General features: G+C 50.9%; 1 protein-coding gene across 2 annotated transcripts in view; it reads left to right on the top strand.

The window, feature by feature from the left end:
* Positions 1-12087, top strand: part of CHPF (chondroitin polymerizing factor) — a 35212-nt gene extending 23125 nt beyond the window's left edge. For both annotated transcript variants that reach the window (XM_018563050.1, XM_018563049.1), the window contains 2 exons: positions 3570-3752; positions 10322-12087. In XM_018563050.1, the coding sequence (XP_018418552.1) occupies positions 3570-3752; positions 10322-11581 (1443 nt within the window). In that variant the 3' untranslated portion in view covers positions 11582-12087. The remainder of the gene's footprint in view (positions 1-3569; positions 3753-10321) is intronic.
* The last annotated feature ends 196 nt before the right edge of the window (positions 12088-12283 follow it).

The raw sequence follows: 12283 nt of genomic DNA, 5'->3' as shown, positions 1-12283 counted from the left end.
AGATTTCTCCATACACACTGTTTAGCGTAGATGAGGAATCTTTTGCACTTTTTCCATCTGACCACAGAAATTCTGCAGATAAGCTTTAGGTGTATGGCCAGGTTTAGGGAAGACTGCGGGACCCGGTCTAGCAGCCTAGGGGAAGCCAAGATCGGGTAAATTTAAATGCTTTATTCCAGCCCCTATACGCACTGAAACCTTGCCGTACAGGAGTAGCCCCACTGCAAGGGTAAGTTTTGGGGGTTTGCAATTAATGGGTTAATCTTGATGGTACTGTTGGACGGGGTCTCAGCATGTTCCTCAATGTAAGTAAAATCTAGGTACGTGTGCTGCTGTGTGTATGCAGAAGAAGGGTTGTGCTGTTCCCAGGTCCTGCAGCCTCCCAGCCGCTCATGTATAAGGCCAGCATTGTATACTATAGTGACGGACTGCAGTGAGGCTGCCGGGTCTGCAGGAACGGCGAGATCTGAGACGGCCGGGGACTGCATACACATGGTCTGATTTAGAGAACATGGAGCACAGATGGAACTCTTGTCTGACAGTCGGGATTTGTTTTTTTTTTTTAAATACAATTTTTCAGCTTCCAGATAAATCTGCGGTCTGGTTGCTGTAGGAAACAACTCGCCGCTCCAACCTTCCATGAGTCAGTTTCATGTGCAGCTGCAGAAGACTGAGCATTAAGCCAAGAGATCATCATTGCTCAATTGCTGTGGATGGTTTTTCATTCTAGCAACAGACACCCTTCAGCCAACTATCTTCTCTTAAAGTGACATTAAACCCTCAGATTTTTTAACATAAAACAATACTGTAATGTGCGCCTTACTGTAATCCATGGTAGTTTCCCTTCCCTTTGCTGCTCTTCCTTTTTAAATCTGTATCTGTTCTCATGCTGGGCAGAGGATCTGTTTTGCAGCAGACTGCCTTGTCTCTGGAATGGATACATGGTGTCTGTGTGTAGGTTCACAACCTGAGCCAGCACTACAGGAAGAGGCACTCAGCTGCAAAGGGAAGTTCTCCCCCAGCATGAGAAGAGAGAAGGATTTAAAAGGAAGAGCAGCAAAGAGAAGGGAAACAACCATGGATTACAGTAAGGCGCACATTACAGTATTGTTTTATGTTAAAAAATCTGAGGGTTTAATGTCACTTTAAAGCAGAACTATTTGCTGCAGAGAGTCCTGAATGCACTTCTTTGTTCAACCTTTGCGTCCATGCAACTTTGTGTGCGCTTCCCCAGCAATAGGTTTGTGGGAACATCCGGCTGCGCAGCACTGAGCCTCAGCAGCCGCTTCCTGATGCAACTAGCTGTCATTTAAAGTAGCATTAATGTCTGGACACTTTTTACCTTAATGCATTCTGTGGATTAAGGTAATCCCATCACCACCGATGTGATCCTCTGTTCTTCCTGGTTGTGGAGGGAGGATACTAATGGCAGAGGAGCCATAGGCTCCTGCGGCCATCAATCAAAATGTTGGGGGTAGAGGAGGGGTGTGGCCTGCCGCAGGTAGGTGTGTGTGTCTATAGATGCATACAGCCACTGATGGCAGCACCCGTGCATGAATGCTTTGGGGGCCCACTAAAAACGAGGAACTAAAAAGATTTTTAGAGAAGAAAGGAAGATTCATGTAAAGGTGGAAAAAAGAAAAAAAACACGAAATTTTAATATCATTTTAATGCCCCCAAGCTCGCAGTACTGCAGAGGTGACTTAATGCCACCGCCGTGGCCAGTGGTCTTTACTATTGGCACAAAAAGCACAGCGGTCAAGCTCACACCAGCTTGAACCACACAGACTTCTAGGATATGTAGTCCCTGTGTTGCAGCTGCTCCCTGTCCACTGCCATACCACCGGAAGGAGAATAATGAAGCTGGAGCGGTCACGTTACTATTGCATTACATTCCTTAAAGGAGGTATTTAGTTAGAAATGTGAGATGAATACAGGTGTAGGGAAGGAGACTGGGGGAATTTTTTTTTATGTCTGGAGTTCTGCTTTAAAGAGACTGATGAGATAGTTTATAAAATGTCCGCTTGCTGTTGATTATTGCAGAGAGCCATTGCTGGAGCCCCCGTCCCCTTCTCTCTGTCGTCTCTCCTTCATTCATTGAAACGCGTGTGCTTGGGCAACCAGAGCTTGCGTGTTTGTGATAACACAGAATCATCAGGGGCTGGTCCGATCACACCTGAATGTATTGGCCTTGCTGTTTAATGTGTATCTACATATAATCTATCTAGAGATTGCAGCTTATCAGCCTGAATTCTAATGTAACCACAACATCTAAGAACTCTTTCGGTCAGTACAGAGAATACTTATTGATCTTCCCAGAAATTCAATGTCCTTTGTGACTTCATTTGAGCCTTATCTTTATTGTGTAAACTACTAATCCACTATGTAATGGAAAAGGACAAAGGCTGACACGTTGGACCCTGTGTGACGCCCATGGCTCCCTCCATAGATACAGCCGCGAAGGGACTGTAAGTGTGTTATTGGCAGGATCGCCAAGTGAAAAGGGAAAGAAACGAATGCAGCTACCACACCTAAAGGGCTGGCTGGCTACAATATATTACATTTTTGTGCTTGGGTTTAGATATGACAACCGTAACCAAAAAGAAACCTCATGTATCCCCTCTGCTGTGGACTTTCATCTTCTTGGATGCCATCCATGCATCTGCTTATTGCAGATGTCCAATTTGTTTCGCTGGGGGTGCTGGGTGTTCCAATGACTGTAGAGTTCAGATGGTGTTTTCTGCTCAGCCCTCCCTGCAAAGAAATGTATGCCACATATAGATCTCCTATGGCTGTGTGTATGTCCGGCCCTCTGAATGGGGCACATTGTGTCCCTGTGTATAGGAATGTGCTGCTGCTGAATCTTCTGGCCGGATAAGATGCTGTGACATGAAGGATCTGCATTCCTCCTGGCACTGCTGCCTACTGGCCCTATACATGTGTAGCTTACAGGTTATCTGAGCAGATGTACTTTTAACTGTTTATAGTCACAATTTTTTAGGTTTCCACATCACTTTCAGCCCCAGTGACTGTTCTCTCGTACAAATAAAGGGATTTCCTCTGGCGGGGCAATAGATGACCTTCAAATTCTAATAAGGGTTTTAAACCTTCCACATTGGTCTTGGGTACACTTTAAGTTTCCTTGCTCAACATTGATACGCTTAGATGTTACTTACCTCTACTTTGCTGCAAAGATCAATGCTGGGTGCCACCATATTGGAAACAGGCTGTAGGGCAGGGGTCTCAAACCTCTGGCCCTCCAGCTGTGGTGAAACTACAAATCCCATGATTCATCTCTCTTCGGGAGTCATGTCTGTGGCTGTGAGAATCTTGCAATGCCTCATGGGCTTTGTAGTTCCACCACAGCTGGAGGGCCGGGTGTTTGAGACCCCTGTTGTAGGGTCTCCCATCTTTGGTCCGTGAAACATTTGTTGGAAGGTGTTGGAGAGCTTGACTGTCCTCCCATACTTTATCTTTTTCTAGGTGGTACAATGCTCGGAGTTGTCTTCCTTGATGAAATGTGTGTATTGGGGATCTCTGAACCACTTTTTTCTTTTTGTTTTCTGCAGGGGGTACGATACAGATACTTTGAATTGGGAAAGAACGCAGACCCTGAAAAGGAGAGTGACCCCCGCTTCAAGAACGCATTCACAGCCCACCCCGTCCTGGACCCTGTACAGATGTACCGTCTCCACAAACACTTTGCTCAGGTGGAGCTGGAGAGGACTTACCTGGAGATCGAACAGCTGCAGGTGAGCAATGGCAGATGTAATGGGGGGCACGGAATAGTGGGGCTCCAGCCGGAAACGACCGCCATTTTCTCACCTGTCCAGAAAAAATTAATGGCTATCTTTAGGCTGCTCTGGGCTGTTCCTCCATTGTTCTGTGCTTTTGGCATTTAAAACTTGGGGCTGCATGCTTCTGCTACCAGTTTTTTTTAGACTTATGGACAAATTTATGTCCATTGGGAAAAACCAACTTCAACTGACCTGGGAGCAAAGATGCAACCCTCAAACAGTAGCTTAGTGGTTAGCACTCCTCGGTTCCAGCCCCAGATCTGCATGGGGTTTGCACGCTCTCCCTGTGAATTTCCCCCGAGTACTCTAGTTTCCTCCTACACTCCGAAGACATGGTAGGTTTAATTGGCTACTGTCTAAAGTTGGCCATTGCGCAATATTTTACTAAAAGCTGCCAAGATGGCTGCCCCATCATCTGCTCCAGCAGCAGTTTAAGTGATTTGAGCTCCAGGGAGAAAAGCTCTATAGAAATATCTAAATTAAATTGAAATAAAAGGAAATGAGAGGAATGTGGAGACTTTTACTCCTGACCTCTTCTGGTTACCTGGTTGGTATGGCAGTCCTCTTTAGATTTCGTTGCTGGCCGGGAACAAGTAGAGACCATGTCTATGGAAATTTAGATTTCAAAGTCTCCTATGCCCTACCCCTTCTGCAGTGCAAGCCTCCTTGTGGATCAGAAAGGCTGAGTACATTGCTCCCCTGACTAGGGCCGCGGACCACCAGCTTGGAGCCAGTGACCTCTGCAAACTGAGCAGCCTAGTTCAGGTCTGCCGAAATCCCTGACTTCATATTTTCCTGGGTAACCACCGAAAAAAAAGGTTTGCTTCATGTGGAAGCAGGCGGCATTCTGTAAGCTTGAATACTCTTACAAGACAAAGGGAGTGACATTATCACCCCTTGTAAGCTTCAACCACCAACCCTACCCCCTCCCACCACCAGTGTTTTGTGATAGCTTTAGTGTTGAAGCAGCAGCAGGGGAAGGTTGTCAAGGTTCATATAAGGTGGTCAGGAAGGGGGGGATTTTAGATAAAAACTGTCCTTTTGTCCTAATTGGGCAACATCACATGACCTTTTTAAAGTGTGTGTCAACCCAGAATCTAGTTCAGTTTGGCTGGCTTCATGCCTCAGTGTTTGGCGGTAGGCGGACACTGGCCCTCCAGCTGTGGTGCACCTAAAAATCCCATCATGCATTGCAAAACTGACAGCCACAGGCCTGACTCTCAGAGGCAGATGCATGATGGAATTTGTAGTTTCACCACAGCTGGAGGGCAGCAGTTTGCCTACCCTTGATTTAGAGGTCATGGTTATTTGTGAATGTGTTGCAAAGTTTCTTACCCAGAGATGCTGGCAACGCTAAGCCACTGCCTCGCAATTAGAAGCAGCGTTGTCCTACTGCCACGCAAACTGCTTCATTTGACCCTTGGGCCGCCTATCTGATAGCCCAGACAAGCAGCCCAGTTGCCAACTGAAGGATCACGTGTCGCCCTTAAGGTGCACATACACCTTACAATTCTCTGCAGATTTTCTGTGGTCGGATGGAAAAAGTGCACCAGATTGGCCCAGGTGGAGATTCCTCCATCCACACGGTTTAGCGTAGACGGAGGAATCTGTTGCACCTTTTCCATCTGACCACAGAAAATCTGCAGATAATTGTAAGGTGTATGGGCAGCTTAACAATGCTGCTTCTGATTGGTCAGCAGACTTTCCGGGTAAACCACATTGCCGTAGAGTAACTGTATACAGTGCGACATGACGGCAAAGAAACAAAACAGATTGGGGGGAATTTATAAAAACTGAAGCAGACAAATTCTGGAACAGATTTGCACAACAACCAGTCGGCTTCTTTGACTCATATTTTTTAAATCTTACCCGAGCAAACTGGAGAGAGAAGCTGATTGGTTGCCACGGGCAACTGCTCCTGATTCTGTCTGCTCCCAGTTTTGGTAAATTCCCTCCATTTACTATTAGAGGCTTGCAAAAGGTAGTAGCTGTAAATTTTTGGGCACACCATCAACACCCCACGCTCTGCCCATGTGCCTGTGTATAAAAGGCTGCCCTGATATTTAAGCTGGCCCCCAAGGTGGACTGATTTGTTTTCAGGGAATCTGTCACACATGTGGGTGTGCGGTTGGTATTTCCGATCAGTTTTCTTGAGAAAAGTTCATAATATTCGTATAATGCTGAACGGTTTGACCCTCGCAGCTCATCTGACGCCCAGCAATGTTTGCCTGCTATAGAACCGAGAAACCAGTATGACTGCATACCATACCAGTACAGAGATGTAGAACCTGTCTGCTCTGTTGCCTTTGGGGGGGTCGGAGTTATGTGTCTTTTTTTAGTGACTAGCCGGTAAACCAGGTGCCTTCTCTAATGTGATTGTACAACTCTAAGAACAGATGGAAAGCGCACCGCCATTGTGTGATCTCTTCAATAAAACGTTATTAAAAAGTATATTGTACCCACAAAAGTGCCTCGCAAAATCCATCCAGGGTGAGACTCCCAATCCACTGGATACAGAAAACAAGTGATGAACCAATCCAGCAGCATAGCCGCTTCCTCCAAGGTGCATGTTGGCTTATGTATTTCGAGGGTGCACCCTCATCAGAACAACCTGACTTTTAGATCGCCCTTTTCTTAAAGGAGAACTTGTGTGGTGCGCCCTCCTCCATGCCCCACGCCTTGTGTGGTGCGCCCTCCTCCATGCCCCACGCCTTGTGCGGTGCGCCCTCCTCCATGCCCCACGCCTTGTGCGGTGCGCCCTCCTCCATGCCCCACGCCTTGTGCGGTGCGCCCTCCTCCATGCCCCACGCCTTGTGCGGTGCGCCCTCCTCCATGCCCCACGCCTTGTGCGGTGCGCCCTCCTCCATGCCCCACGCCTTGTGCGGTGCGCCCTCCTCCATGCCCCACGCCTTGTGCGGTGCGCCCTCCTCCATGCCCCACGCCTTGTGCGGTGCGCCCTCCTCCATGCCCCACGCCTTGTGCGGTGCGCCCTCCTCCATGCCCCACGCCTTGTGCGGTGCGCCCTCCTCCATGCCCCACGCCTTGTGCGGTGCGCCCTCCTCCATGCCCCACGCCTTGTGCGGTGCGCCCTCCTCCATGCCCCACGCCTTGTGCGGTGCGCCCTCCTCCATGCCCCACGCCTTGTGCGGTGCGCCCTCCTCCATGCCCCACGCCTTGTGCGGTGCGCCCTCCTCCATGCCCCACGCCTTGTGCGGTGCGCCCTCCTCCATGCCCCACGCCTTGTGCGGTGCGCCCTCCTCCATGCCCCACGCCTTGTGCGGTGCGCCCTCCTCCATGCCCCACGCCTTGTGCGGTGCGCCCTCCTCCATGCCCCACGCCTTGTGCGGTGCGCCCTCCTCCATGCCCCACGCCTTGTGCGGTGCGCCCTCCTCCATGCCCCACGCCTTGTGCGGTGCGCCCTCCTCCATGCCCCACGCCTTGTGCGGTGCGCCCTCCTCCATGCCCCACGCCTTGTGCGGTGCGCCCTCCTCCATGCCCCACGCCTTGTGCGGTGCGCCCTCCTCCATGCCCCACGCCTTGTGCGGTGCGCCCTCCTCCATGCCCCACGCCTTGTGCGGTGCGCCCTCCTCCATGCCCCACGCCTTGTGCGGTGCGCCCTCCTCCATGCCCCACGCCTTGTGCGGTGCGCCCTCCTCCATGCCCCACGCCTTGTGCGGTGCGCCCTCCTCCATGCCCCACGCCTTGTGCGGTGCGCCCTCCTCCATGCCCCACGCCTTGTGCGGTGCGCCCTCCTCCATGCCCCACGCCTTGTGCGGTGCGCCCTCCTCCATGCCCCACGCCTTGTGCGGTGCGCCCTCCTCCATGCCCCACGCCTTGTGCGGTGCGCCCTCCTCCATGCCCCACGCCTTGTGCGGTGCGCCCTCCTCCATGCCCCACGCCTTGTGCGGTGCGCCCTCCTCCATGCCCCACGCCTTGTGCGGTGCGCCCTCCTCCATGCCCCACGCCTTGTGCGGTGCGCCCTCCTCCATGCCCCACGCCTTGTGCGGTGCGCCCTCCTCCATGCCCCACGCCTTGTGCGGTGCGCCCTCCTCCATGCCCCACGCCTTGTGCGGTGCGCCCTCCTCCATGCCCCACGCCTTGTGCGGTGCGCCCTCCTCCATGCCCCACGCCTTGTGCGGTGCGCCCTCCTCCATGCCCCACGCCTTGTGCGGTGCGCCCTCCTCCATGCCCCACGCCTTGTGCGGTGTTGTGTGTGTGTGTGTGTTGCAAAGAGAGGGAAGACATTTGCATATTGAGGGTCATGGATTTAGGGGCTCCCAGAGTACTTGGGATTACACTGTATGTGGACGCACCTCTTGACCTTGACTTGGAGCTCTGCTGGTGCCCATGTTGTTGCATTTAGGGTATTCCACCCATATTTGTAATGTTCTTTTGATTTTTTTTCTGCTTTCGTAGAATCATCCACCCTGCTGGTTAGTCTTGCTCTTGGTGGGGTCTCTTTACACTTCTGAACAATGACTTTGTGCACCATTTTAGGTTCAGCTGCCATGGAAAGTACAGCAGGAGGAATGAGACGCCCCTACTGGGTTTCCTGAAAGCAAAATCTAAAATCTGGCCCTCCTGGAAACCCATAGTGATGTAAAACCCGGGTTGGGTAGTTGGCTCGCCATCGTCCACCTATAACTGAGAGATCAGATTGCTGGATGCATTGAGGATTGATGCAATGTACATGGGAATATGTAATGTCTATATTGTATATATGGATTTGTATGGAGATTGCTGGGCCGGCCTTCCATGTAAGATCACAATCTGGCAGTTGTATGTGGTCGGCTGGCTCTACGTTTCTCACGTCAAGTCATTGCTCTGTGAAGGGATTTGGTGCTGCCCTCCAGCGGCCAATCAAATGAACATTATTTTAATTTTTTTCGCCCTCCTCCTAACGAGTCTGCCACGAATTTTCTGTTCACGTGTTTTAGTAACTCCTCCGTTTTTATCTCCCATGTTCCAAGGCGTTCCCGCAGAATGTTCATTGCGCACACAGGAAAATTGATGTTGGCAGGAAATGGCACAGAGAAACTGGCTACAATATATGTGATTTCACAGAGAAGGGGACAAGAAAATGTTATCACTATTAGCAAGTGTTTTTCTCATTGTTTGTGTCTTCGCTCGGTCGCGGATTTGCAGCTTGAATAATAATTGTGTTACAAGAAGCGTGGAGGAGACGCTCCCCCCCCCCTCTTGTATAGCAATGTTCTAGGATCTGCTCATTAGTGGCTCCACATTGCCCCCTTGTGTCAGACTGATGTTAATGCAGGTGATGGAAGGAAGGGCTCATTCACATGGGTGATTAGCTTCTCTGCCGGCAAGAATCTGCGATGGAGAGACTTTGGCCCCATGCACACATTGGCTGCATGGCTGTATGCACACATTGGCTGCGCTGCTGTATGCACACCTGTACAAATCAATGGCCAGCGCTGTTTGCATGCAACCATTCATACAAACAATCACATGCAAATAGAGTCTCCTGATTGACCCTGGAAACAGACAGTGTGCATCCAGGGTTCTAGCCGCAACTTATCCTCCAATGTAGGAATGCACCGATACCTATACTAGTATCAGTGCCGATGCTCAGTATTTGAGCGAGTACTCGTACTCCCCCCCAAATGCTCCGATGCCTAGCCTCATACTTCCAGTATCAGGAAGCCAGGCAGCGAGTCATTACACGCTGCCCAGCTTCCTGATTGGCCGGGAAGTCAGCTCCATGCTCCCTCATCACTTGTGACGAAGGGACCACGTAGCCGGCTTCCCGGCCAATCAGGATGCCGGGCGCCGCGTCATTACATGGCGCCCAGCTTCTTGATTGGCCAGAAAGCCGGCTCCATGCTTTCTCATCACCTAGTGATGAGAAGCACGGGGACGGCTTCCCAGCTACTCGGGAAGCCAGGTGGCGAGTCCTTACACGCCGCCTGGCTTCCCTAATGGGACATTCTGAGTACCAAAAAATATATATCCGTACTCGATACCTACTAAAACGTGTATGTCTGTGCATCCCTACTCCAATGTGCATGCCACCATAGCTTAGAGCAGGGGTAGGCAACCATGGCCACCTAGCTGTTGTGCAACTACAAGTCCCATGAAGCATTTCAAGACTCTGATAGTCACAGGCATGGCTCCCAGAGACGGAGGCATAATGGGATTTACAGTTTCAGCACAGCTGGTGTGCTGAGGTTGCCTACTCCTGGCTTAGAGTGCTGCTGCCTCCAGATGCGGCAGTCTGATTGGCCGTAAGGATGACCCCTAAATCTAGTATGTTCTATGAAATGTCTTTTATTGCTCTCTGTAATCACCAGGCATGTGACGGTCCTGCAGGGACAGCTGTTGGGAGACTAGTTCTTATTGACAACCCAACCCCCCTCCCCAATTGGAGGGATTGGATATATTTCCTTGGTCTTGGCCTTTTGTGTGCAGCATTGGGCCACACATGTTTTGTATGAGCTGTTATATTGCATAATGACCTGTTCTAGTAGGTTAGTTAATCCCACGTCTGTTTTTTTCTTTTGCAGAGGGAGATACAGAACGCCAGCAGCCTGTCTGTGGCTGGAGACCAGTCTGCCACCTGGCCCCTCGGGATCAACGCCCCATTCCAGCCCCGCTCACGTTTCGAGGTCCTGCGCTGGGATTACTTCACAGAGGACCAGACTTTCTCTTGTATCGATGACTCTCCCAAGTGCGAACTGATCGGAGCCGACCTCGCCGATGTCACCGACATCCTCAGCACAGCCGTGGACGAGCTCAACCGCAAATACCAGCCGGTGCTGCACGTGCGCAAGCAGCAGCTCCTGAATGGCTACCGCCGATTCGATCCGACTCGTGGCATGGAGTACACGCTGGACCTGCAGCTGGAGCTGGTGACACAGAAGGGCCACAGCCGTTCCATCACAAAGAGGGTCCACCTAGTACGTCCTCTTAGTGAGGTGGAAATCATCCCCATGCCGTATGTGACCGAGGCCAGCCGTATCAACATCATCCTACCCCTGACTGCCCAAGACCGAGAACATGCCGTGGCTTTCCTGAAGGCCTTCACAGACATCCAGGGCAATGAAAATTCCCTGCTCACCCTGTTGTTTATCTACGACCCATTCCAAGCCCAGCAGGTCAGCCAGAGCGACATTTTCAGCCAAGTCAAGAGCCAAATTGCCGAGTACGAGCGCAAATACCGTGATGTAAAAATCCCATGGATCAGCGTGAAGACAGACGCACCTTCCCAAATCCGACTTATGGACATCATCTCCAAAAAGCACCCTGTGGATACCCTGTTCTTCCTGGCCGGCGTCGGGAGCCACGTCAGCACAGAGTTCCTCAACCGTTGCCGCATGAATACCATTAACAACTGGCAGGTCTTCTTCCCCATCCACTTCCAAGGTTACAACCCCGAGGTGTCCGAACACGGGAAGGAGTCTCCCTCGGGCACCCTGGATCTGGTGCGCGACGCCGGCCGCTTCGACAGGGACGTCTTCGACGAAGCTTGCTTCTACAACGCCGACTACATGTCCGCGCGTACCAAAATGGCGGCCGACGCTCAGGAGAACGAGGAGATCGTGGAGATGCTCGACATCTACGAGATGTTCATCCGCTACTCGGGGCTCCACGTCTTCCGGGCAGTGGAACCGGCCTTGCTTCAACTTTACCGCACGCGTTCTTGCAACCCGCGCCTGAGCGAGGAAATTTACCATCGATGCGTGCAGAGCAATTTAGAAGGACTGGGCTCTCGTTCCCAGCTGGCTATGCTTCTGTTTGAGCAGGAACAAGGCAACAGCACTTGACCAGAGCCTTGAAACTGCCAGCGTCTGGCTCGTTGTGGTTGGGGGGGGTCTTTTTTGGAGACCTTTGACTGACTGCTTTATACATACTGGGACACTAATGTGGGTGCCAGAAACTGAACTTTACTCGCACCCCCAGGCCCCATTACAGCACCAAGTTTGTGCTTCATCTTGAAACAAGACTTTATAAACTTAAACTGTTACCGTTGGACGTGAGGGGACCTCCCCTTTAACATGGACCTCTGACAGTGTTGTCTTCTGTGCTTGTGCAGCACCCCACTCTGCAATAACTGCCGAACTGTCAACCCTTCTGTTGATGTTACTCCTCGCAGGGGGGGAGACTCTCGCCCTCAGGCTCCTCCTTCATGGATCCTCATCCAAAGAACGCTTGAACAAGCATCGCAAATGGTCAATTTTTATTTTTTCTCATGAACATTTTAATTTAATCTCTGTGGTCCATTTGGTTTTACGGGATAGATTTTATTATCTAGATGAGAGACAATAGACTTTTGTTGTTCCAGTGCTGTAGAAGTATGTAGCTCCATCTCCGGTCTATGTACCGGTGTCGTCCTGATGGTTCTTTCCGTTCATTCCTACACAAGAGCTTGTGACTTTCCCCGGAGCTTAAGAACAATGTCCTTCTATGTAAAATGTTTTATTGCAGAAATTGTTGGTTTTATGTGTAACTGATTTTTTTTTTTTTTT

Source organism: Nanorana parkeri, unplaced genomic scaffold (assembly GCF_000935625.1).
Source record: "Nanorana parkeri isolate BGI_ZX_2015 unplaced genomic scaffold, ASM93562v1 scaffold626, whole genome shotgun sequence".
Classification (NCBI taxonomy): Eukaryota; Metazoa; Chordata; class Amphibia; order Anura; family Dicroglossidae; genus Nanorana; species Nanorana parkeri.
Note: the sequence above shows the minus strand (reverse complement) of the source record. Positions and strands in the feature narration are given on the sequence as shown.